General features: G+C 42.4%; 1 protein-coding gene across 3 annotated transcripts in view; it reads left to right on the top strand.

The window, feature by feature from the left end:
- The window catches only part of LOC115395149 (unconventional myosin-XVIIIa-like), a 67,819-nt gene extending 44,933 nt beyond the window's left edge, over positions 1-22,886 (top strand). The window contains exons 27-43 of one of the 3 annotated variants that reach the window (XM_030100545.1): positions 362-489; positions 640-794; positions 2,006-2,129; positions 2,270-2,470; positions 2,614-2,724; positions 3,378-3,482; positions 3,671-3,817; positions 4,450-4,563; positions 5,534-5,650; positions 6,085-6,168; positions 9,437-9,574; positions 10,495-10,680; positions 10,778-10,917; positions 11,590-11,634; positions 16,048-16,170; positions 16,751-18,164; positions 20,695-20,831. In XM_030100545.1, coding sequence (XP_029956405.1) covers positions 362-489; positions 640-794; positions 2,006-2,129; positions 2,270-2,470; positions 2,614-2,724; positions 3,378-3,482; positions 3,671-3,817; positions 4,450-4,563; positions 5,534-5,650; positions 6,085-6,168; positions 9,437-9,574; positions 10,495-10,680; positions 10,778-10,917; positions 11,590-11,634; positions 16,048-16,170; positions 16,751-18,149 — 3,317 coding nt within the window. In that variant the 3' untranslated portion in view covers positions 18,150-18,164; positions 20,695-20,831. Of the gene's footprint in view, positions 1-361; positions 490-639; positions 795-2,005; positions 2,130-2,269; positions 2,471-2,613; positions 2,725-3,377; positions 3,483-3,670; positions 3,818-4,449; positions 4,564-5,533; positions 5,651-6,084; positions 6,169-9,436; positions 9,575-10,494; positions 10,681-10,777; positions 10,918-11,589; positions 11,635-16,047; positions 16,171-16,750; positions 18,165-20,694 lie in introns of all 3 variants that reach the window. The other 2 variants (XM_030100547.1, XM_030100546.1) reach the window with 2 other exon arrangements.
- Positions 22,887-25,414: the final 2,528 nt, after the last annotated feature.

Genomic DNA, 25,414 nt, shown 5'->3' with positions numbered 1-25,414 from the left:
AAGTGCCACTTAGACATGTCCCTCTCTAACTACTATTGTGGTGTGCTGTGAATTCTTACCTCAGGTTTATTCAAGATTAGAGTCCAAACCCAGAGGCTGCTTTGTAGTTTCCTCTCAAAGTTTTTGACCCCAAGAGGTCGGGATTTGATGAAAGAAGTTTTATTTCCTGAAAGATTATATTATTTTGGTCCTTGAACGTGATAACCATCACAGCCAGTACAGTGCGCTCCGTAATCCAGAGCATCCATCATTTCTGAGCTCTTGAGCCTCTTCCTTTGTATACCCGGCAGGGCCTGCGGTAAAGGCAGGAGACACCCAAATGTCACACAGACATTTTCCGAATTGCATGTCTTCCCTCCAGGAGGCGAGTGGCGGATAAAGTACAACCGAGCCATTCGTGAAATGGACTTCACTAAAAAGAAACTGCAGCAGGAGTTTGATGACAAGCTGGAGACGGAGCAGCAGAGCAAAAGACACACTGAGAGAAAGGCAAGCCCGATTCTTGAATTACAACCTGAATGGCTCCGAGCTGTTTTAATATATGGCTGCCAACAACTTGCAACCCTGTTAAAATAAGTAATAAAAATTGCACTGACCTGTAGTAAAAGCATTACAGAAATATGTGTTTCCACGCTGCAGCTGGCCGATTTGCAGACAGATAATGAGGATCTGCAGCGCTCCGTGCAGCAGCTGAAGAAGAAGTGTCAGAAGCTGACTGCGGAGCTGCAGGACACCAAGCTTCACCTAGAGGGCCTGCACAGCCGCAACCACGATTTGGAGAAGAAACAGAGGAAGTCAGTTCCAACTTGCTTTCTCATAATGCTTGTATGCCTCCCTGCCTGTCACTGCTTCTCTCTTCAGAGCTCCTTTCAGTTTGGACAGCCCAGCATAGGGCCACTTGTGTAACGTAAAAGTTTTCTTTAATTTGAATAGTGACTGAGATGTTCTGTAATCTGCAGAATTGCATTAGCTGAGAAAATGACTCAGACTTTAAGCACTTGAGAAGCTATCACTGTGGCAGAATGTGATCTCTCCCCTGTGGCTAATTGAAGATGCTCTGTGGGTGAAATTATTTTCAGCTGCGCTTCAGAGAGAAAAACAGGGAATTACAACGAGCTGACAGCATGAAACACTTAGCTGTTAAGTTCACTACCCATAAGTGTTTCTGCCCGAGACAATTGAAGAAAACATTTTGCACATTATTACAACCCAGTGGTAAATTGATGGCTAATAGAGAGGGATAAAAATGGAGGCTAAAATAGAGTTAGCACTTAACTGATGCTGCTGCATGAGTCCAGGATCGCCTCATGTCTCATCTTAACCTTAAACAATTTAATCATTCTGTAATATGACATATATTGCAAAAGAGGAAGCATGAGCCTTTAGAAATACCTGTCTAACATTTGCACACTTGCAAATGAGTTCAGATTTTGTATGACTATAAATACTGAATTTTTACTTTGATTCTGTAGAATTCGGTGCTGTATTACTAGAGGAGAAAAGAGCATCAGCGATTATTCCCAAATATTATAGCAGTGCTGTTGTTACAAGTATGTACGTAAAAATGCAAACTAGTCTTTATTTTGGCCGATTAAATGTACCTGTATACAAATCTAGGTTGAAGAGACATTTCTCAGTCAAACTGAATGTAATATTAATGTAACTTAGTGCTCAGTAGATGTAGATATAATGCCGAACAAAAGGTTTGCAGAATAGATCAGACTTTCTAGTCACTCAGTATTGACTAAAGGTTTTAAAAGTAAATTAATGTATGAAGGAGATTACATTGTGTTATTTGTACTTAAGTATGAGTAAAATGGCATATTCGAAAAAAAAAAAAGTCACGTATGTAAAACTACCCCAAAGATATTCAATAGTTATTCACAGAAAAATGAGAACTTGTAACTCATCACTTCCACCCCTCTGTGTTCCAGTAGTCTTTTCCAAATCCCCATATTCCTGAGCTGTGTCTCAGCATGTGTGTCTATCCATGTGTGCGGTCCAGATTTGACCTGGAGCAGAACCAGGCTCAGGCTGAGGTACAGAGAGAAAAGAGCCAAAGGGAGAAGTTGGCTCGAGAGAAAGACATAATGACTGGCGAGATGTTTAACCTCCGCCAGCAGCTGCAGGTAAGCCACTTTCCATTACATTCTCTCGAATGTACTTTCATGTTCTCTCCTAGGGACGGCATGTCTGCTCTCTCAGCTCTCTGCACGACATAACCCAGCGGGTCCACGCGTGCGTTTAACTGAGCCTCTCCCTCTCGCAGGACAAGGACAGCGAGCTGTGCGCCGCGAATGCAAAGGTGCAGCAGCTGGAGGCCGAGCTGCAGGATCTGTCCTCCCAGGAGTCCAAAGATGAGGCCTCGCTGGCCAAGGTCAAGAAGCAGCTGCGTGACCTCGAGGCCAAGGTGAAGGACCAGGAAGAGGAGCTGGACGAACAGGCTGGATCCATCCAGATGCTTGAGCAGGTACACGCTCGTACGGTTGCCATTTTTCTTTATTTTTTTGAAGCTAATTATTGCTTATCTGCTGCTGCACAGAAGTTACTTTACACGTCGTTTTTTCGTTGTTTTTTTGCCGTCATCTTTGTGGGTTCTTGTTGTGTACTCAGGCTAAGCTGCGGCTTGAGATGGAGATGGAGAGGCAGCGGCAGACCCACTCTAAAGAGATTGAAAGCAAAGAAGAGGAAGTAGATGAGATCAGGCGCTCCTGTAGTAAGAAGGTAGGCGTTGCCTTTTCTCATTCAAATTCATCATTTCTCTGGCTCACAGCTTCTCTTTCCTAGACGAACATTTATTCAACACTGACTAACGCATAATCTTGTTTAATTCACTGTATGCACGCTGGTTTTAGTCCTTGAATCTCAGGATTGAAACACAGCTCTCCAGTCATGCCGACCACGGTCAGCCTTTGAGCAAGGCTCTAAAACTCTTGACTGCTCCCTGAGCACAACACTACAATACGATGTGTAATTAAGGTTAACTATGAATAACATGGGTCAAGTGTAGATGAATGAACCTCCAAAAATTCAATTAAAAAATAAAAATAATTAGGATTTTATTCAATGGATTACACGTTGCAGAAGCGTCCTGTTACACATCATCAAGTGTCAACATTCGGCAGATTTTGTGCTGAATGTTTCTATTGCATCGGACAGATCAGCAGACCTGCTCCGGGTGTGTGTGTGTGTGTGTGTGTGTGTGTGTGTGTGTGTGTGTGTGTGTGGGGTGGAGTTGGTGGGGAGGGATCCATTTGTCTTGTGATGTGTGAGAGCGGCCATGTCTGACAGAATGGTCGATGGTGTGTTGTGTCGGACTTTGTTTATCACTGATCATCTGTTTGTGCATCTTGACGCTCCGCTTGTGTGTCCTGTAGCTGAAGCAGATGGAGGTACAGCTGGAGGAGGAATATGAAGACAAGCAGAAAGTGTTGCGTGAGAGGCGAGAGCTGGAGTCCAAACTGCTGAATGCCCAGGACCAGGTACTGCCATCGCTCCGACTGCGGCCACTGTCACCGCGCTTAAGTGTGTCTGATTCAGTGAGGGCCTCTTCTTCTGATTGGAAAGAAAATGCTTTTGAGTCTCGAGTGGTGCTGCGGATCGCTGAAGTAGGATAGAAAGTTATGTGTAATAACATTGGATATAAACGACGAGTGTTATTTTCACTCAGGTGAGCCAGAGGGACGTGGAGACGGAGAAGAGGCTGAAGAAAGACTTGAAGAGAACAAAAGTCCTTCTGGCGGATGCTCAGATCATGCTGGACCATCTGAAGAGCAACGCCCCCAGCAAGAGGGAGCTCGCCCAGCTCAAAAATCAAGTATGTTGCTGTGTAGATGCTTGGGTATGCAGCCCATCAGTAAAAATATTATATTCACAGGGGCGATGAACAGTGGTTATCTCTATATAATGGCACCGGCAAGATACATTATGCATTTTAAAAAAAGAAGGAAAAAAAACAACAGAAAATCATGAGTGTTGATGTGTTAAAATCAGGAAGAGTGTTACATGAAAGGACTTGACTGAGTTCAATATGGGCTAAATTTTGATGGCTAGATGAATGGGTCTGGGCATTTCCACAGCAGCAGCTCAGGTGGGATGTTTCTAGTCTGCACCGGTCACTATCTATCAAAGGTGGTTCAAGGAATTAAAAGCAGTGAACCAGCAACAGAGTCACGGGCAGCAAAGACTCAATGATGCATGTGGACAACAAATACTAGGCCTTGTGGTCCGATCCAACTGACGAACTGCTATAGATCGTATTGCTGCCAGCGTCAAATACAAAGGTTTTGGAATAGACAATGCATTTTTTTTTTTAACATACAGAATTAGCTACATGCATAATAAAGGACAAATCATCAAGTGTACATTGCAAACATCCTTCATTTTAGCCCACTAAACTTTGTCCCCGACGTCCTTCTCGATGCTCGTCCTTCATTCTGTCTCTCACAGCTGGAGGAGTCAGAGTTTACCTGCGCAGCAGCTGTGAAGGCCCGAAAGAGCATGGAGATCGAAATCGAGGACTTGCACATTCAGATGGAGGACGTGGTCAAAACGAAGATTTCGGTGAGTGGCGACGTCTCTTTAACAGCACATCCCCGGAGGTGCAACACACATGACGTGGAGTGAAAGTGCACAGATTGTTTCAGCTACTCACACGGGCAGCCTTCAGTGTCAGTCAGCTCTGCATGCTTCACACATTGCATTGTATCTGTAACTTAATCAGTGCTGTACTGCGGGCATCATCACACTTTTATGACAAAATCTAAATGAAACCACCGTCTCTCAGTTCACCATTCTGATAAGTGAGGCGTCATTTGCATAAATGTTTCTATACTCGCCCTTTGAGGAGGGAATAAAATCAAAAATAACAAACAATTATAATTAATTGTGGGCCTTTGCCGATCAAATTTTCACTCCTCAAAATGCATCAGGGCTTTAGCATTATGATGCACACATCATCAAGCCATGGAAAGATATTAAAATATAAATGCCCTTTGGCATATGTCTGATTTCAACATTGTACTCTAATGGATAAATAAGCTTTGTTGAAATTTTTTTCCCTCCGTCTGCTCATTAATGGCTGCCTCACGAGAGTACCTCCTGCATTTGAGACTCATGGACTGAGGATGTTTGTGTCTCTGGGGACGCCACACAGAGTGCTTTGTGCCTGCGTTTTGCTTGTTAATTGCTGCATTTATGGCAAAGGAAGGTCTTGTAAATGTCTGAGATTAGAGATTGGATATCGAGGGCTCGAGTCCCCCACTGCACATAGAAGATGAACTCTAAATAGGACATCACCAGTATGCTGCACTGGCTGCACTTTTCCATGCCTAAATGAGCCAATTGATTATCTCCAATTGGTCTCATCCTCCAGCCAGAACCTTGTCCAGATTGGGCTTCATTGCCATTAGATGAGATTCCAGGACTGCCACGGCTTGGCCGGCTAATGACCATTTATCATATTCAATAGCTCATGAATAAATCCTGTCATTCTACACTAAAGTGCGGGATTTCTCCTCCGTTTGCCCCTCAGTTGGAAGAGCAGCTCAGCCGTCTGCAGAGGGAGAAGAATGACTTGCAGTCGCGCATGGAGGAGGACCAGGAGGACATGAACGAGCTGATGAAGAAACACAAGGCTGCGGTTGCCCAGGTTGCTTTACCTGTCCGCTACCTGAATCAATTAGAAACGATGCATTTTCTGAGGCATTTTTTGTAAGGTGGAGAGTTTGAACGAGCTGCTCTGAAAAAGAAGTGTCACGCAGAAGTAATCCCTTCATGATTTCAGTGCTTGAAGAAAAAATAGTTTGAAACATCGACATTCTGCTCTTTTCTGCAGCACGGCAGCTTTAATAAACACTGCGTGTGCTCTAAAAACCAAATGGTGCAATCTGTTTGTCAGTGAGCCACATGACAAATTATTTGACTTGGATTTGCTCTGCTTAGCAACCAAATACATCAAAAGTTATGATATTCACAGATGATTAGGACACCTGTATTTTTTTTTCTCTTTCATAAACAAATGCCCTAATTCTGCACCGATTTTTCTTTTTTTTGTGTGTGCGTGCATGTGTGAACGTGCACTAGTCTGCCAGAGATTTGAGCCAGATCAGTGACCTGCAGGCGCAGCTGGAAGAGGCCACAAAGGAGAAGCAGGAGATCCAAGAAAAGGTACGAGGAAGCATTAAAAAAAACGGCGGCGGCGCCGCCTGCCAGAAACCTGCCCGCTGCTTCAACACTTCTCCCTGATTAGGCCTCAGCTTTTCATAGAGACTCTGATTATTGTGACCAAAAAAAAAAAAAAAAAAGGAGAAAAAGCTTCGCTTCTGTTGCAGCTTCTCTCCTCTAGAATTGCAAAGCAATTTACATGTAAATAGTCAGAATCAGCAAAAATTTGAGTCAGGGAGAGGAATGGTTCTTTCTGCCTCTGAGAACTCATTTTGAACAGAAGGGCTCTGTACATAAACTCAGCACAACAACTCACCGAACTGGATTAGCTCATTAAAATTTTAGTTTTATAAACTAGTATTGCTCGGCTTGACTAACACATTTTATTGCAATGATTTTTTTTGGTGCTATTTTTAATTTCAAAATAATAGTTCTCACAGGTATGAAAAAAAAAAAGACAGACACAAGCATGGAATCGTTGTCGGATAATGTGCTCTCTTTGTTGAATAAATGACTCAGGAACTGATGCGATCGCATTGGGAAAAACCGGACATAAAAACAGACCTTGCCTCTGCACTCTGCCCATGTAATGCGTGATTCATATAATTATTCCATTCAGAGGAAAAACCCTGAAGGTTTCATTTTCCTCTCACAATGAAAAGGTCCTCACTGTAGAAGCTCATAGTTGAGGCATGTTTCAAATGTCAAAGCACTATGTTGTAGAAACCAGTGGACATGTGCTCTCTGGTTGAGTCCCATGTACATTTGCCACAGCACTCACATGGATCTATATGAGAAACTGAAGCATATCTGAACTGATGTCTTGCATTCATTATATATTCAAACTGAAAAAAAAAAAAAGAATCAAAAAGGAATTGAGCACAGATTCGTAACCTGTATGTGCAAGTAAACGTGAAATTAAAGTATAGATGTCCTGGATCATGTTCAGTGTACAGTGAAAATTTGCACTGCTTCAGAGCTTGTTCTGTCTTGCTTTTTCAGTTAATCTGATGTTTTATTATCATGCAATATTGGCTTCAAATGGTAATGAACACATGAGCAAAAGAAACTAAGTTATTAGTCACAGGCATGGTGCAAATTGCTTGGGGAGATTTTCCCTTCCTCTTCTCTATGTATCCTCCCCACATCTAAATTATTTTTATCGCAGGGGGTGACAAAATCTACCACTGCCCCACAGTGAAGAAAACTATTTCACCAGCAGAAAAAAAAACCCAAATAAAATAAATGCATTCTGAAATATAAATGAAGCAGGACTGTAAACATCAATGCATCCTCAGTGAAACTATATTTACTCTCTCATGGTGCACATGCTTTGTCTCACATCGAGTGGCCTTTTATTTATAATTAAATGCATAGTTTTTAAAGTCTTCTGGGAAATAAATTTCTCTTATTCTACCAGTTCTTAGAGTTTTTCTACAAAATACTTGATCTTTACTCACAGTCTGCAGCCACCAGGTCGATTACTCTTGTTTTTCAAGAATATCTTAATTACAAAACCTGTTTGTTGTGGGACTCCGAGGCATTTATGTTCCCACGTTAAGTAATGACTCCTACCTTTCACGTGTAAAGTTGCACTTAAATACGACAGTGGCTGAATGTTTTAATTGTTTCTGCATTCAAAGAGCTAACAATGCATGGAGAACATTTTTAACGCAAATAATAAATTTTACTTCTCACATTTTAATTTATGCATTGCAAAATTAAGGCTACAGTCATGTGAATTGGGTTGTGCTCTTTTTGCTTCTGAACTGTAAACACCCGGGTTAAAAATCCGTTTTTCCTCAACAAAATGCAGCATGCCGAGTTCAGTGATTCACCGATTTTACTCTTCTAAGTGCTTCAACCATTTTTACACAGATCTTTCAGATTGCATTGTAAGTCTATGCATTCAGACTGCATTTAGTTTGCAACATATATTGTCACTGTGAGCACAGTAGCACACTGACTTTAGCATATAGCTCAAAGCCACTCGGCTGTGTCTAAATACAAACATCACAGGGCTGCCTCCAGTGTGGCTGCGGACTGTCGTTCCTGTTTTCGAACTGCACATTGCACAACTGGCACACAGCTCACTAACAGCATTTGTATTCGCATTATGCAACTGTCACAAACCTGGAGCTACAGTGTCCTTGTCTGATTCAGTCTGTTGTGAGCTGATTGGTTAAATTGCTGTATACCGCGCTGGAGATGTCAGCTAATCATCGTGGCTGAGGATTCCTGCAGTAAAAAGGTTAATGCATCGGATTTAGGACTATGTGGATAATTGTGCTTTTTTCTGATGGAACACTGTTTCCTGAGATGATGACCTATCCTGTGTGTCACATGCTAATGCATTAAGGTAAAGAATGCATATTATTTCCAGATACTTTTTTTTTTTTTTTGTAAAATAATATTGCCAGTGTTTTCATTTGCATCAAACAAACTCCTGGTCAGAATGATTGAATGTGTATTTTTTTGAATGTGGAGTGTGCGCTCTGACAGCACCAAAATATGCTCTTTTACCTAACGGTGCCCCCTTCGCTCTATTATATTAAGATATACGTGTGCCAATGCTTTAGGGCACACAAAGCCCACCCATCGGAATATTTTTGGCTACACTAGAGACACGCAGCAGGCTCTGAGGCATTGTTAAAATCTGCCAGAGTAGGCAGTGATAGCTATCTAAAGCGTCTGACCTTGAAGTGGTTATCTCATTCCCAGTCGGAGGGAAATCTGGCTTCTTTAGTAATATCAAAGGAGAACTCCAAATCCTCCTTGTCTCAGATGCAAAGTCCCTCATTAGGTGCCATGCTGCCTTTTGGGCCAGTTTTGTTGTGTGACGTGCCTTTCTTCCTTTTATCAGTCATGAGAAAACGATTCAGATGGAACAAACGTGCTTTGCATGAAGTGGAGCCCTTCCTCAAAGCCTGTGAAATTACTGTGACTCGTTGTTGCTCAGCCTGAACCATGAGCTCTTCTTTTGACCATTTGTGGTAGATTGGGGGGCTTATCTGGAGCTCATTATTCAGACTGGATGCACAATATTTATATTTACCGAGATGGATTAAATTTACACAAACCGGGTGAAAAAGTTAGCATTAATTGAGTTTTAATACACATACACAGCATCAGCACTTCACTGGAAGTTTATGTGCCTGACTTTAGAGAGAGAGCAGAGGGCAGGAGGAAGGTGTGCACCGAGCATTGCTCCTGGGGGAGTGATTATCTATGTGTGTTTACGGCCATGTACGTGTCTGCTCTCTCCTCCTAGCTGCATTCCCTGCAGAGCCAACTGGAGTTCCAGGAGCAGTCTATGGTGGAGAAGTCTCTCGTGAGCCGTCAGGAGGCCAAGATCCGTGAGCTGGAGACCAAGCTGGAGTACGAGCGAACGCAGATCAAGCGCATGGAGGTGTGATGAAGTCTAATCATGCATGACATTTCATTTTCCTTTTATTAAATAAAGTTAGGGTGTACAATCTTTTATATAGATGTAGTTTGTAGAATAAGCATTATTAATAAGGCTCTCTTCCCACCTTTAATTACTAACCAGCGTCCAGTAGGAGGGTGAAAATTTGGTGCAGGTCTTATTTTCTTTTTAAATTCGATATTGGAGTCAGTACGGTTCACATTCACAGCAGTTTTTGTTGCACCCGTGTAAACGCTACATGAAGTGGCCGAGCATCGTTTTTCTATGACCTGGTATCTCAAGTATTTTGTGTTTACGATTAAACTATGGGAACTCTTTCTTTGCAACCACTTCCAATTATATTAACTGTAGTGTACACAAATTTTCCCTCAAAATGTTTTACTATATGCAACTGTTCCCTACAGTGATTGAATCCCATTTCTATGAGCTGTTTACCGGCCACAACATATTTTACAGTTCTAACGAAAGGTAGCACCGTTGATTATTGCTTATAAAGTTGTTGAACTGAATATCATTGAGTCATATCAACAGTTTTGAATGCAGTTGATGATATTTTATTCAGTACTGGCTGGGCTATATGTGACAAGCTCCTGCACCAACCCCCACTCGCTGACCACGGGGGCCGTTTTAACTCAAACTCCTTTCGCTGTTGCCTCGCACCACATGTGACAGACGGCCCACTGGGACCACCTCTTCAGATATGTATCGTTGTGGCGTTTGTGTTCATATCTACCCTGCTGCACCAAAACTTAAAACGACCACAAACAGAAGCTGTGAAAATGCCCCCAAATTTCAGCCAGGCTAATACTAAATGCCCAATGAAGGAGGTATTTCTTCCTAAAAAAAAAAAATCATGACCTCGGTATGAACGAATGCACTTATTCACATGATCCGCTTCTCAGAGTCTGGTGGGCCGCCTCAAGGAGAATCTCGAAAAGATGACAGAGGAGAGAAACCAACGCATCGCTGCAGAAAACAGGGAGAAGGACCAGAATAAACGCATGCAGCGACAGATAAGAGACATGAAAGAAGAAATGGCAGAGCTGTCCAAAAAGGAGTCGGAGGCAAGCCGCAAGAAGCACGAGCTGGTAAGGCCTTTAGGTGCCGGGTGACCCGACAGAATTCACTGGCGCTCACAAAAGAGGAGCTCACGCCGCTTCTTATGTACTCAAAATTATTCACCAGGAAATGGACATCGAGAGCTTAGAGGCGGCAAATCAGAGCTTACAAGTGGACCTTAAGCTGGCCTTCAAGAGGATAGGCGACCTGCAGGCTGCCATCGAGGACGAGATGGAGAGCGATGACAATGACGACTTAATCAACAGGTACAGCGCCGCTTTAATATCTTCTCAGGAAGATCCAATAGTCTGTGCTTTAGTACATCTTTAATATGTTCCTGGTACCTGCACAGTAGCTAGAGGCCTCCATTATCACAACATGTTCTTTTTGTAAGTAGCAAGAAAGTTACCGTATGAAAAGTGTTCCCTTTTTTTTTAGCTACCCGTCAATCACAACCTGGATTTTTTTTTCCCCCCCACACATCTTCCTACATCAATTTCAGCCTCGCTTCTTTTGTACTCCATGAGTCTCACTTCACGGCGCCTGTTCCCCAAATACTCCTCAAACGGTTTAATTTGGCTCGGTGCTTCTGATCTTTGCGCTTCTGTGGTGATTTTCTCTGTTTGGTTACTCCTTTCCTCTTTGGATTGGGGTTGAGGGTTATGCTAGCACTGAACCCACGGAGGTAAACAATGACTCCTCTAATAGAGACCTTTTAAAAGGAGGAATTACACGCCACCAGCTCTGTTTGAGGAATTGATTTGCAGTCTCTTCTTTATTGTACAATGAATGGTTGTTTTATATACAAGTGTGAAATGGTTATTTGCCATTATCTCACTCTGGCCTCTTTTTTTGCACTGTTATTTGTATATCTCACCTTCTCTGTTTCTCTTCTTCCCCCCCCCCCCTTTTTTTGGTGTCTTCCTCACTCCTCGCAGTTTGCAAGACATGGTGACAAAATATCAGAAAAGAAAGAACAAAACGTGAGAATGGAAAAAAAAAATGCATCCTTTGTTTCTGTCATTATTGTTGTTTTCAAGTTTTGTTTTTCTTCACCCATTTCATCCACCAGAGAGAATAATGCAGTATTCTTTATCCCTCCTGTTTGTGTTGTTCACAATAACACTGAGGAGAAGCAATTTTAAATAGAATGGAAAGCAGTGTCTGTGTTATACATCTCAGATAAAAGCTTTGCTTTAAGGATGGCCCCAGTGTTTCATTTTGTTTTATTTTATTTCGTGCCAAGTCTCTGGAAGTGTCTGTACACAGTCAGCCTCATTGGAGATTTCAGGGCTTGTTTTGCTTCCTTTAGAGGAAGACAAAGTTTTTTTTGAAAAACGACGCCACGTGGGAAATTTTGCAGAGTGTTAGATGCGAGATAAGCTACAGTGAAAAACGGACTATAATTGGGGGTGTCACAGAAAAACTGCAAAATATAACAAGCATGCCGGTATACTGCATTATTGTCCCGGCAATATTTTGCCATTCAAAAACGAGCTGCATTTGAAGCATCATCATGTACCATTATGCATTTGTTTGGATCAAGGGATTAAGCTGTTGCACTGAATTGTTTTGAGTGGGGCTTTTTTTTTTTTTTTTATTCTCTGCAGCCAAAACACATTGCAACAAGTCTCACTGAGTCAGTACACTGGAAATATATCAATTGTCTCCGAGCACATTAGAACCAGTGAAAGACGAAGATAGAGTTTGGCAAAGAATTTTACTGGACTTGCAAATATAGTAAATATTTGGCTTTTCCAATTTCATCGTTGTGCAGCAGGATGGGAGTAACTGACTGCAGCAGCTACATGGGCGTGATGCTTGCGTATGTGTTCACTCACTGCATGTCCGCGGCTGCAGCCTGCACAGCGCACTGCCCAAATGTCTTGACTCAAAGCTCAGCTGTCGATTTCTATGCATGCAAAGGCTCAGCTAATCCAATCTCGTTTCATAGCGCTTTGAAACATTTCACTCAAAATATAAAAGTTCACCTTGTCCTGCTTTTAAAGTGTGCAGCCATCATTCGTGAATGTTAAGTATGTGCTTTTGACTGACTGGATCCCATTTTCCCTCAGTTTTCATACAATGAAGTGATTTTTTTTTTTTTTTTTGTGACACGTTAAATAATTTAAACCTTCATCAGAGCGTATGAAAGAAACGAAGTCTTCGGCTTGGAGCAAATACACCCCTTCATAGTCTCCCGCTTTAACCTTTGATTGCTTTTACAAAGAAACGTGCCATCGTGCTCCTTATCATGCTGCTTTGTATGATCAGGTTTTCATCAGACAGCCCGTGTGTGTCAGCGCTCTTCTATTCTTTTTGTGCATCTCCAGGAAAAGAGCAATGATTTCCCATGTTTTCTTAATTGCATTTTCCCTCCTTTGACATCGCTGCATTAGCAGCATGGATGAGCAGTAATGGAGGAGGTGATTCTTCTTCTAATTATGAAGTGAAATTTCCAGACGATTTACATCACTATTCAATAAGTTCAATAGTCGGTGCTCCAAAACAGAAGTTACCACAGCATGATTATTATTATTGCATATGTAGGTGGTGCAAGTTAAATGAATGTTTTTCGACCTCGCTTCAACCTCGCACAATACCTTCTAACATACGTAATTGCTTGACTGACTAAATACAAAAGTTACATTTTATCACCTTTAGCACAAGGTGATAATTATCCTTGAGTATGAGGTTAATTACATCAGAGACCGTGTAGTGCGAGCTGTTTTACATAATTAGCTGATGCTGAGTCGATACCGTAAAGATATAGTGTTATAGTTCTATTACTTTTGGTGCTAAACTGATAGAACGAAGCCATACGAGATTTGATGCTGAGTGTAAGTATTTGTGACAAAGATTTACAACCAGTGCAGGCCAATTGTCAGAACCGATTAATGTTCACTTCTAAAGTCCTGGGGCTTGTTTGTATCTACGAGCCTCAGGACTGGTTAGCTAGTAGCGTGGGGCCAAGGACAAATCGTTTGTGACACCATTTGCACAGCACTCAATTGCAAGCCACCTTTTATTTTGCGCGCGTGTGTGTGTGTTAGTGAGATTGGGGTGGAGGGAAATGATTTTGCTGTGGGCTGGTTTCAGTATTTTGTTGTGTAATTTATCATGTTAAAAAGTCACAGAATCACAGAGCTGACAAATGGGCAACACATGTAATCACTTGCTGGTAATAATGAACCTATTATCTTCTCTTTTTTGGGGGTTGGTGGGCTTTTATCTGCAGCGTTTAGCATGCGGAGGGGAGGAGAGAGAACGAGTGGCGAAAATAAAAGGATGACTCATACATAATAGCTGACGGTGCGCTCACATTTTTTTGCTTGTTGCTTCATGAAGAATCTCGTAAACTCCGAATTGAACGAGAATGTTCAATTTCAGAAACCCAGTGCCCTTAGCTAACCCTTGGATTCCAATCCTGTAGCTGCTGACATGATTTAGCATAAGTGGTCACATTACCATAACTCCTAGACCGTTAATGATATCTAAAAAAAAATTACAAACTTCCCAGAAAACATTGAAATGGGGGATTGTGTTCCTATTACGGTGGCCCCCGAGGACTTCAGTCACAGACAAGATAAACCATCATGCTACACATTTGTGACATGAGCCTCCCAGCACTTTCAGAAATGGGGATGTTGAATGGCTTTCAGTATAAGAAGTACAGATTGTCTTGGGAAAAAGGGCAAAAGTACTCCCGCCCTGGAATATTTTTAACAATTCTACATATGCAAAAACAACATTGATTTAATTATTGTCCTGACTATAATATTTCCTGCTCCTATCATGTGATGCCCTTTACTGTCTGCAAGCACTGCCATGTATCTTGTAGCTTTCAAACCACCCCACCCAAAAACTAATAAAAAAAAAAAATAAAAAAAAGGACAAAAAGAAAACATGTGGTGGGGAAAACACTTTGTTCTCTGTGGGAGAAAAAAAAAAAAAGACTGACCGTGAGACACAAGCAGCTTGGTGACAGAGGAGAGATAGCGCTGTTCAGTGGCACACTTGCATAAATGCACATATGGTATATGGACGAAGGACAGAGCTCAGCAGTCTGGCTGTCATCTAATACCTCTTGGAATATTGTGTTTGCACCTTGTAAGCATTTTGCAACATGTTCACAGGCTCAACGAGCTCAGCTTGTCCACAAAGAAAGATCTGTTGGCAGCGTTGCTGTTTCTCATTTTTAATGATAGTCAGCTGCCTGTAGACACCGAGTGAATTATGTCGACAATTCAGTGATGTACAAGGCAACTATTCTAGATTGATGACCCATGCATCTCTGGAAGTTACTGTAGTAAAGCTATAAATTGTATCAAAGTCAGCCATTAATCAAGAAGAGCTAGAAATTACAGCTGCTCCACAACCACCCTGTCATCTGTGTTTTTTAATACACAATATGTTGTCTTGAAAACCAAGAACTCTGTCATGGAGAATGTAATTTTATCTGACAGACCTTCCCACAGCAACATACGTCAAACATAGTTTAGGCCTTCAAAACATATGGTGCGCTGCGCAATTTCAAAACTGTCTGCACCCAATGTGAAAATTTATTTTTACACATCAGACAGCCAAGGAGGGCTGTATATCTAGCACCGAGGTTGGAGGCAGCGTGTCCTCCAGCGAAAGATGAGAGTTTTTCTCTAATGCATTTTGACCATGATGACATTATTGACTTAAAGGGGATGCCAATCCACTCTTCTATCTCTGTCACATTAACCTTCTATAGGACAACAGAGTGCATATTCAGAATATTCTCTGTATATTTGAAACAAGTGAATGAGGACTGACCTTATCCAGGTGCGATCTCATGTGCTTTTTCATCAGGGTCTGCAGGTCTCTGTATATTGATTGTTGTGTCAAGCGTATGGCCACGGGGGCTGTCTCATGGCTCGGCTCCAATAACAATCACCAGGGGCAGGTGACATGCCACACAGATGCTAGCGACTTCAAACCAGCCAAACAAGTCAATTATGCGTCCAAGAGCCTCTTCTGCATATCGTGTTTTCGCTTGCATTTGTTTTGCGTTTGTCTGCAACCTGAGTTGAAGTGACTGTTGTACAAGTGTTGCTGCAGCCTGTCTGATTTGCCTCACGTCGCACTAACCTCTGTTGTTAAAAGAGAATTATTACAACTGTAAAAGTGCTAACAATAACCCTCTGATATGTGAACACTAACCATCATTTTACTGGGTAATTCCTGCAATGAGATGCTGCATAAAATACTCGCATAACGAGTAATTTAGTATAATTTCTTGTCTGGAAATCTGCCTGAATTGGTTCTGAATTGGCATTCAGAGCATATTCAAGCGGTTTATTTTTATTGTGAGCATCTGTGAGTGACGATTCTGGGAAACTGTTAAGATGAATGACGTTTCTTCACAGTGGGGACGACACAGAAACGGACTCGGAGGTCGAGGACCGTGTGGATGGAGTCAAGTCGTGGCTCTCGAAGAACAAAGGCTCCACCAAGACCCTGTCAGACGAGGGAAGTCTGAAGAGCACCAGGTAAGCCCTTTCATTCCTTTTGCATCATGTCAGATGACCACGTACATCCCTGTGGTGATGCGGTGATAAAAACAGCCCCCGTTCCCAGCCTTAAAAAGGCTCGCAACTACCTGGGGCAGTTTGCAACAGAAGGATGGGTATTTCATGTGATTAGGTGTCATCTCTCTCTCCCAGTAATCAGTCTAATGACAGGAGGCGGAATGGGGAAGCGACTGCTGTCAAATTTATTGAGGTGGCCCGTGGCCAGTTGGCATGCCTGCTAAATGACGTCTCTGCCACAGTTAGATAGATCTTCTCACTGGTTGATTGCCTCACTTTCCACAGTGTACACACTGTGCATAGCAGCCATACAGCCAGAGGTACTGTACGTGGCTCTCGACAAGCCTCAAGGACAAAATGAGATGAACAGATTTATCTTGTTGCAATTTGGTGTCACAAAGTGTCAAAGAAGCTATATGCAAATGCCTGTTACGGCGCACCAGCAATGAATGTTTTATGAAGTCTAAAACTGCAATCTGTATTTTAATTCCTATATTTTGTTGGTTGTCTGTGGTGTCCATTTTATGATACACCCTTTTAGATATGCAGCAAATGCAGATGCCAAGGAAGTGAAAGACAGTAAGGAGAAGATGAGTGACAACGGTAAAGATGGGAAAGAGGTAGAGCAGAACAGATCGGTGTCTGTCATGAGTTCACTCAGCTACCGCAAACGCTCCAACCTGAAGGACTCGATAGGGGGCACCGGTGATGAGAGCTCCCTGTTTAGCACTCTCAAAGAGCAGTCTGACACACCAGACCATGCCTCCCTCCGCAAAGCCAAGTCAAAGTCTGGAGAGCACCCTGACGACAGGAAGAAGAGCCAGTCACAGGAGGATTTAGACGACAAAGGCTCCGTCATCTCCATGGCCTATTCTGAAGCCACCAGCAGAGCCAGGAAGGGCCTGGAGTCCCGCTGGACCTCCCGCAGCAGCCCTGAATTCGACAAAGAATCCATGGTGTCCTCTGTGGCGCCCAGCAGGATGTCCACAAGGAAGGGTCTGTTGGACATGGATGATGACAACAAGTCGACGATCAGCAGCGTGAGCCGCACCAGCCCCCGATCGCTGCACCGCAGTGCGTCCTGGAAAGACGAGAGGCGCAGCAGCTCTCGCTTGTCCCTCGCACGCAGCTGCGGCCTCAGTGAATTCGGCCTGCAAATGGATGACGATGAGGATGATGATGGCCGCAGCGTGGCTTTCAGTGAAGGAGGGCTCTCTTCGTACAGCCCCCGCTCGCTCAGTCGCAGCATCTCCACGCCGGCTCAGCCGCGCTCCTCGGACAGCACCCTGCCCGACTTATCCGACATCAAGACGGTCACCCACCGAAACTACCTGGACCCGGACTTGGAGGCTGCAATCAATGAGGTTCTGAGCTTCAAACCCATTAAGTTCAAGCGCAGCAAGCTTGATGAGTCGAGTGGTGAGGAAGATGAGAAGAAAGGGCAAGGGAGCGAGGACAGTAAGAAGAAGGGGGAAGACGAAGGGCTGGGCTGCAGCGGCACATCGAGCCTGCTCCGCTCGTCGTCGAGCTCTGCTTTGAATCGGCCTTCCAGCACCCTGAGTACCAGCAGCTCTCGCAGCCGCAAAGATAAAAAGGCGAGAGTCTCATCGTCTGATTCATCCTCCTCCTCGTCCTCCTCCTCCTCGTCCTCCTCCTCTTCCTCCTCCTCCTCATCCTCAGATGATCGCCGCAGTAGAAAGAGCTCCAAAGGGAAAAAGGCCAAGAAGTCCAAGAAGAGGTCTAAGAAGAAGCTAAGCGAGTCAGAAGATTCCTCGTCCTCTTCGTCCGATTCAACCATCTCCTACCGCAGCTCCAGCAGTGTCAAGAAAGGGCCGAAGACGTCCGGTGATGAGAAGTCTGGCAGTCAGAAAACCAAAAAGAAGCAGAAAAAGATGGACAACCTTGTGATGAAGTACCTCTACAGGCCTGACAGTGACTGATAGCAGCAGCAGAAGGTGATGCTCGGTGTGATTTAACCCTGGAGCACGGAGTAAACAAAACTAATTTGGGATATTTAGTTTAATACACTAACATTGTTTGCTGCCGGTAAATGTTTTGTATTCCGCCTGACTCCGATTAATATGTGTGACTCACTATTCTACATTTGGACGAGGCATGCCTGAACTAATTATTTATTTAGATTTTACAAAGTGACATTGATCAGTTGTAGCAGGCCATGGTTATTACCTTTGCTCGCACCGACATTTGTCTTCATTTAAAAATATCGCCGGTCGTTTGCATCACCCTGAAGTGATACGTCTATTTGATATTAGAGTCACACTTCAGTCACTCCACTTTTATTTCCAAATGCCAATATAGACAAAGGCAGGTACTGTTCCTGCTCAGGCGGTGTAGAGTAATTCATTGTGGCAATTCATCAGAAATGACTTCTTTTCTCTCCTTGCTCTTACACGTGCTTTCTTTTTTTTTTTTTTGTTCCACCACAAATGATGCCCCGAATTTAGTTGTAAAGCAGTCTCCCTTCTCCATTTCTATTTCGCCAAGATGGATTGCGTTTCTGCGAATGTGAGCCTGTCTCCTAATGTTGTGTGTGATGCTGTCAGAAGTGTTAAGAGAAGAGGGGCCTGGCTGCGAATGTTCCTGTAGAACAAACAGATGCTGGCAATGAGGCAAGAAAAAAATTACACTGATTTTTCTCAAGAGCCGAGGTGTGACACGTCTGTGAATATTATTTGATGTGAACATTTTGCATCACGTTTTATGATGCTAAAATTAGCTGCAGGCTTCTAAAGATGTCTATTTTTAAGAGGCATTTTGCTTGTTTTCTGAGTGTCTCATTTTAAAAATGCACGGCAGTGACTCAGTGGGTAGGACGATTGTCCTTGAGTGTAAATGTGCCTTTCAGTTTGAACGCTGGCTCTCTCTGAATTAAGGCTGAATATAGATGATCAGATGTCCTGTCAACAAAACAGCTTTTTTTGTTTTATTATTAAACGTTATTATACATCAGTATTGTACTGTACCTGTGGAGTTTTGGAATATTTAAGAGCTACACAAGATTTCAGGTTCCACATTGTCTAGTTTAAAATCAGGTGAAACTCCTTTTGTGAAACAATTTGTCGACGGTGCACAATTGATTTTTGTAGTTTTCCACATGGGGTTCAATTTATGACTCAGACATGCACATTAGTCCACATTTTTAAGTTTTCCAACTGTTTTCGACTCAGTATAAATGTATATATTTCAAATATTTTTTGAATTTTTGATCATTTACTCATGTTCTTGCATTCTGTTTTTCTGATGACAGTGATTCTAATCACCCTCCTCAATCACAGTGTTCAGTTAAAGTGCATGGACATTATTTATTTGATTCATGGCTTCTCACAGACGTGGGCCTGGGTTAGCGCTAGGTGGCCTGCGGGGTGTAAATTGCTCGAGTCTCATACAAACACGTGGAAGCTGAGTGACACAGCCTGGTTGTTTTCAATATCAAGAGCTGTACAGTGAATTAAGTTGTCATTAAAGCAATGCAGTAAGTGATTACGGGTTACCATGACAACAGTCTAAGAATGTAAAGCTCCCGTTCCAGATGACCTTTTAAAAAAGAGTCTCACAGAAACAAGGTGCTGCAAAAAGCCGGAGCATTGTTTTAAGCTGTGCTGAAAACTTATTGAGTTCATCAGTGCTGAAATAATCCCTTTTATATTCATCTTATTAACTGCATAAACTGCTCGATTGTTCATTTTTTTAGCCGCTGTCACCATGATGATAGACAGACGGTGCAGTTGTGAGATCAACATAATGTTTTCCACATATATATCTTTATCAGGTCAAATCTGGTTAGTCTCATTTATATAGGATTATACAGGAAGATAATTACCTTCACCTTTTTTCCTAGATAACAGTGATCAGTTAATACAGACAAAACAAACAGGCAACACACATAGAGATGTGAACACACACTAACCCTTTTAAAATAGTTTTTTTTTTCTTTTCAACAAAAAACAAAGATGTATTTATATCAAAAATAATGTTATTCAGAACTAAGGGAATCAGGTGGCTGATCCACATCAAGTAAAAAGAGAACGAGGTTTTGGAGGCTTGTGGGTCGACAGTTTGTTTATCAGTGTTTGAGGTTTTGTTTTTCCTTCAAGAAAGCAGCAGAGAGATGAAGTGATTTTCAGCGTGGGGGACACCCTTTTAAAATACAGCTGGCCTTGTATTGTACCCAGTAAAAGTCTCTGAGGGGAGGGAGTGGTCCATCTATGATGTTCTCGGTCTCCCTCACCACCTTATAAGGTCTTTGCAGTGAAATTAGTGGAGCACGATAAAAAAGGATCTTTTGATCATCAACATTGCAGATTATTTCACATACAAATTAAAGCTCAAGCTTAAGAAACACCAATATGCATGTATGTGATAGATAGCTAACCTGTAACCATTAACTTTCAGCTTTAGAAGTTTCTATAAGTGGCCCAGCAATGATATAATGGTGTGTTTGTGTTTGTGTGTTGACCCCAACAGCCCTCCTGTGTACCGGAGACACCTGAGTCTTGGCAGATCTGATGAAGAGGATGAGGCGGACAGAGACTCCAGCCGGCAGCCGCTGAAGCAGAGCAGCAGCGAAGGTTTATTAGCAGAAAGCTTGTCGTAACCCACAGCCCGGCAACCTTGTTCTCGTGGTGACACCAATCACACAGGAGGGACACACACACCTCTCTCTACAGAAATTTATTACAACTTTCCTGCAAGCAAGGACAGACCCTGAGCTGGAAAAAGAGAGAGAGAGACGGTTTTCTGGAAGTTGAGCGGGACATTTCATCATACCTTCCTTATGGCACAGTCGCCGACATCCCAAATTTTGAGTTTGCTTCTATAAATTAAATTCTGGCTTTCAAGTTTTGGGTTGACTCGACATATGGAATAAGTGAGCCTCAAAGAGCAGGGACACTGAGCACTATCAAAAGAACTTTCTGCCACTACTTTATTTCTAAGAGCTGCTTTTCAGGCAAATTTAAGCACTCCCCTGCACTCTTCCTGACTCCGATAGCTCAGCCAAGAGGATTTAGATAAGCCTGCTCTGGCTGGACGTCTTCTTGAAGGTCCGACCAACTATTAAGATTATTCTTATCTTTTCCCCATTAACATGGACTAGCGCCCTGGGAGGAATTAACCCATTTTAATTAATTATCTCACTGTAAGTTTACATGTGGCTCTTGTTCCAAATAGAGATATCCATCGTTCGAACAAAGCGATTCTAGGTCGTGATTGTGGACATGAAAGTAAAATCATGTTTGAAAATACATTTCTGTTTGATCCAAGCTGTCAGATGGTTCAGAGAAGTCCTCTTTATATGCTTAAAATCTGAATATAGATTCTGAAATGAAAATATATTAGCTGATAAAAATGTGTAATTTAAGACTTTATGTGTAAATTAAGATTAAGATTTTTCCAAACATAGCGTAGCGTTTCATCTAGATAAAGTCCATGTGGGATTGTTGTTTTATCTTCGAGTGAAGTGCGTGCTCGAAGCGTCTGTGGTACTTGTGATTGTTCAAAGGGAATGCATTTGATTGCCGCTGAAAACAAGCTGTCCATAGAGCTGCTAGAGCTTTCAAATGCTGACGAACTGCAGTCCCTATAGAGGCTTTATCTAGCAGCATCGTCATCTCAGTATCGTCTGGATTTGAATATATATTACGAATTGTATTGTGATGTTGTAATTGTAAATTTGAATACTTTGTTAAAGTGTGCAAAGTGCAGATTCTCCTTGAATGAAGGGATTTTTGGCCATATTGGTTCAAGCAGTAATCTAATGCATTTTGTCAGTACATTATGGTCTTGATATTCCAAGGTGCCAAATCTAAAGAGATGGGAATTAAACCAGCAGCATCCCTCAACTTACAGTAGTGTGCAGTACAATTCTCCATGACTGGGGGGAGCACGGGTGGAGGTGGAGTCATGAAGCATTGGTGGTGGCAGCACTATATATTATAAAATCACATGTAATATTAATTGAATCTAATAGAATGAAGTAAAATGGAGACAAATTTGTTTTCTTCTTCAATCATGTTTTGCTTGGGATGGCCTCTGAATCATCTTCTTCAAATATCCTCTAAAAAAAAAAAAAGAAAACTGTAAAACAAATGAAGTGTAACTGTTTTAGTTGCAGACCATAAATACTGTAAAAACATCTGAGTCGCATGAGTAGTGTTTGACTTTTTATTGTATTTGAATCCAAACAGCTGTTAACAAGAATATCCTGTTATGTCAAAAGAAGAAAGAAAGAAAAGACCAGAGGTCCAGCGCTGAACCAGAAATTACAACTTGGCCTGAGACGAAGAATGTCTGGAGAGAGAGGGGTGGGGGGCACCATGTGGTTCAAGCTTTGTCGGGCTCCTCCCACACTTTGAGAAGCCCTGATCTAAGAAGATTCGGATGTTGACTGTGATTGGCTTTTTAATGAGAAGCATAATGCAGATTGGATTTTTAATTACTTAGCTTTGCAGAGAAACACCGATGTCAAAATGTTAAAACTTGAGCTGTGTAACTGAAGCGTGAAGCCAAGGTTCTGGCAGCATTTTCATTATGTGACCCTCGTTTATTTTTACTAAATTAGTCACACCACCAGCATACTGTTGGTCCAAAAAAAAAAAAAAAAATAGGCAGAAATACTTTTAAAATGAAGTCGATGATTAATATTTGTATGTTTCAGACTGGAAAGAACCACACTGTTTAATGGCATATTGCTGTTCAGACATGTGACGCAGGACGTATCTGGCCTCAGAGAAAGATATTGATACCCTTGGACAATCATATAATGAACTAGAAACTATTTCAATTTTATGTTGGTAGATTTGAATATGGAAGGGGATACGTCTCCTCTGCTCATGTGCAAAGAAAAGCTTAATTTGTCTGGCTTGCAATTTGCATATCTTCTCATAAAAGGCTAATCTGCATTTCATGTCTTATTTTGTGTCAGTTTTTTTTTTCTTTTCTTCAGACATGAATATTAATGCAGAGCACAGGAAACTTTGATGTCAGTGATCCAGAATAGACTTGTTAAATGAAAAAAAAAAAAAAGCATGTTTCTTTGCCTCCAACGCGGAGTTAAATGCAGAACATGAGATGGTTCCAACATTTGTACACCTCGTCGTATGTTTTTTTAAAAAGTTTGTTTATTTTCATGATTGCTAAATGAGTGATTCTGAGTTACTTGGTTAATAAATTTCACTGTTGGCTTACTGAATTACTGAAGTGCTGGAGTTGTGTACAAGTGTAATTTGGATGCAGTTTTGTTTTGAATTCCCCCTTATCAAGAATCTGTTGTAGAAAAGGAGGTTAGGCAGGACAGTTTTAGCAAAACAAGTCACTGATGTGTTTGATTAATTTTAGCTCATCCACCCCAGAGAAGTGTCTCATCTTTTCCAACCAGTGTTCCCAGGAGACAACAGAGGAAACAAGCGATTCATAGAAATGATTAATTCTGAGTAGATGGGAAGGCAGACTGAGTGTTGTGCACACTACCTTGCAACATTTGAGTTGTTAATATGACTGCTGCACAGCTACGGAGTTCAAAACTGAGCTCGGGGCAAATTCGGGAAGATCAAAAACCCAGTGCAAGCATAGTCTTCCTCCCCACATCAATCTCTAGTCTGCATAGGTGAAGCTTAGCCAGATTCAAAGGGATTGATGGTTTTAGATTACCACCTTGGCTGACATTCACACACTGTGTGTTTTGCTTTAAAGGATCCCCTATTTATCCAACCAATCTGTAATCCTCATTCCTATACACAACCTGTTCTGCTGCTCCACTCGGTGCTGGGGAGCTTTTGCTGTAATTTCTACTTCACTTGCGTGCACACTCTGGATGGCTGCATGTTTCTGCTTAAAGGCTTTCCATTGAGTGACAGATTAAATTCTGCTCCCGATTTTACTTATTTTGGCTCTAACACTGTTTCACAAGCCACTGGAGCAGGAAGTCATTAGCTCGACAAAGCCAAGCAAGTGTGTGTTTACGGTGCCACCCTCCCTGTTATTTAAACAGAATGATTTGGCCACAGACGTTTGCAGCTCTGAAGCCCGAATGCAACACCTCTGCGGACAGGGTGGCCCAATACCGCTGACTGAAAGTGGTTTCACATTGCTACATGGTTCATTTGGTTATCGAATGCAGCATTTGATTGCGTTGTTTATTTCCCATTTTATCTGGAACTTTTTTTTCTCCCTCCCTCCCGTCAACATATTCAACTCGTCTCCTCCATCAGGATCCGTTGCCAGTATGGACAAATATGCATCTTTTAAAATTACAAAGCAGATGGAGAACCGCCAAAGTGAGTCACAACTGACTCTTAAATAAGACTGCCAGTTTTTTTGCATAAGCAGCTGTGTTCAGCAAGCATCTCCACACTGTGACCTTGGTTGGAAGCCACCCTGCCGGGCAATAAAATATGTGGGGGTGCAATAAGAGGGGAGGACGTGTTTATCAGGCATCATCCTCGACTATTAGCACTCCCAGTTTCCTGCTGGATGCCTGCTGTCAATAAAGCACTGATTGGAGGCACTGGGACACTGCCTGCAGGGACCAGGTGAGGAGGCTGCATTCATTTGCAATTCTGAGATGAAAAGAAGCAGCAGAGTGTGCTGCTTGGGCGCCTCTCTTTGTTTGCACATATCATTTCCACTCTAATGAACACTGCACAGTAGTGGGCCCTTGTAACAAGGCTCAAAGGTAGGCTCAAACATTGTTTACATTTTGCATAGGTCTTCCCTGGGCCCGGGGAACAATAAAGCATTTTCACTCCTTATGTGGGACCTACCATCACTTTAGCACCCGCAGCAATGAGGGCTTCTGTGATTTATTTAGTTTGTGCCACTCTAATACCTAAGCACAGTGCAAACCTCAAAAACAAATTGCTGAAATCCCTGGTGTGGAAAAAAAAAAGGAAATTTTGTTGCGTCTCTCACCAATTTCAATGTTGGATTTGTCTCTCTATCTCCACTCCACACTGTGCAGGTGGCCAGAGCCTCCTGCTGTGCTCAGTGCTGTTCAGTGCTTAGTGTCCCTGCCAAAGGAGAGCTGCTGCCCCTGTCACTGGTGTGTGCGTGTGTGTGGGCGAGGGGAAAATGAAGACTTAGGATGTACTCTACAGCAGTCCACTACATCTAAAGGATTTGGAGCCGTGAATGGAGCTTCCTCGTGGCCTTCCTCAGTGGGAAGGTGTTAGAACATTTTACCTGTTTC

This window comes from Salarias fasciatus, chromosome 10, assembly GCF_902148845.1.
Source record: "Salarias fasciatus chromosome 10, fSalaFa1.1, whole genome shotgun sequence".
Taxonomy (NCBI): domain Eukaryota; kingdom Metazoa; phylum Chordata; class Actinopteri; order Blenniiformes; family Blenniidae; genus Salarias; species Salarias fasciatus.
This window is presented reverse-complemented; position numbering and strand designations above follow the sequence as displayed.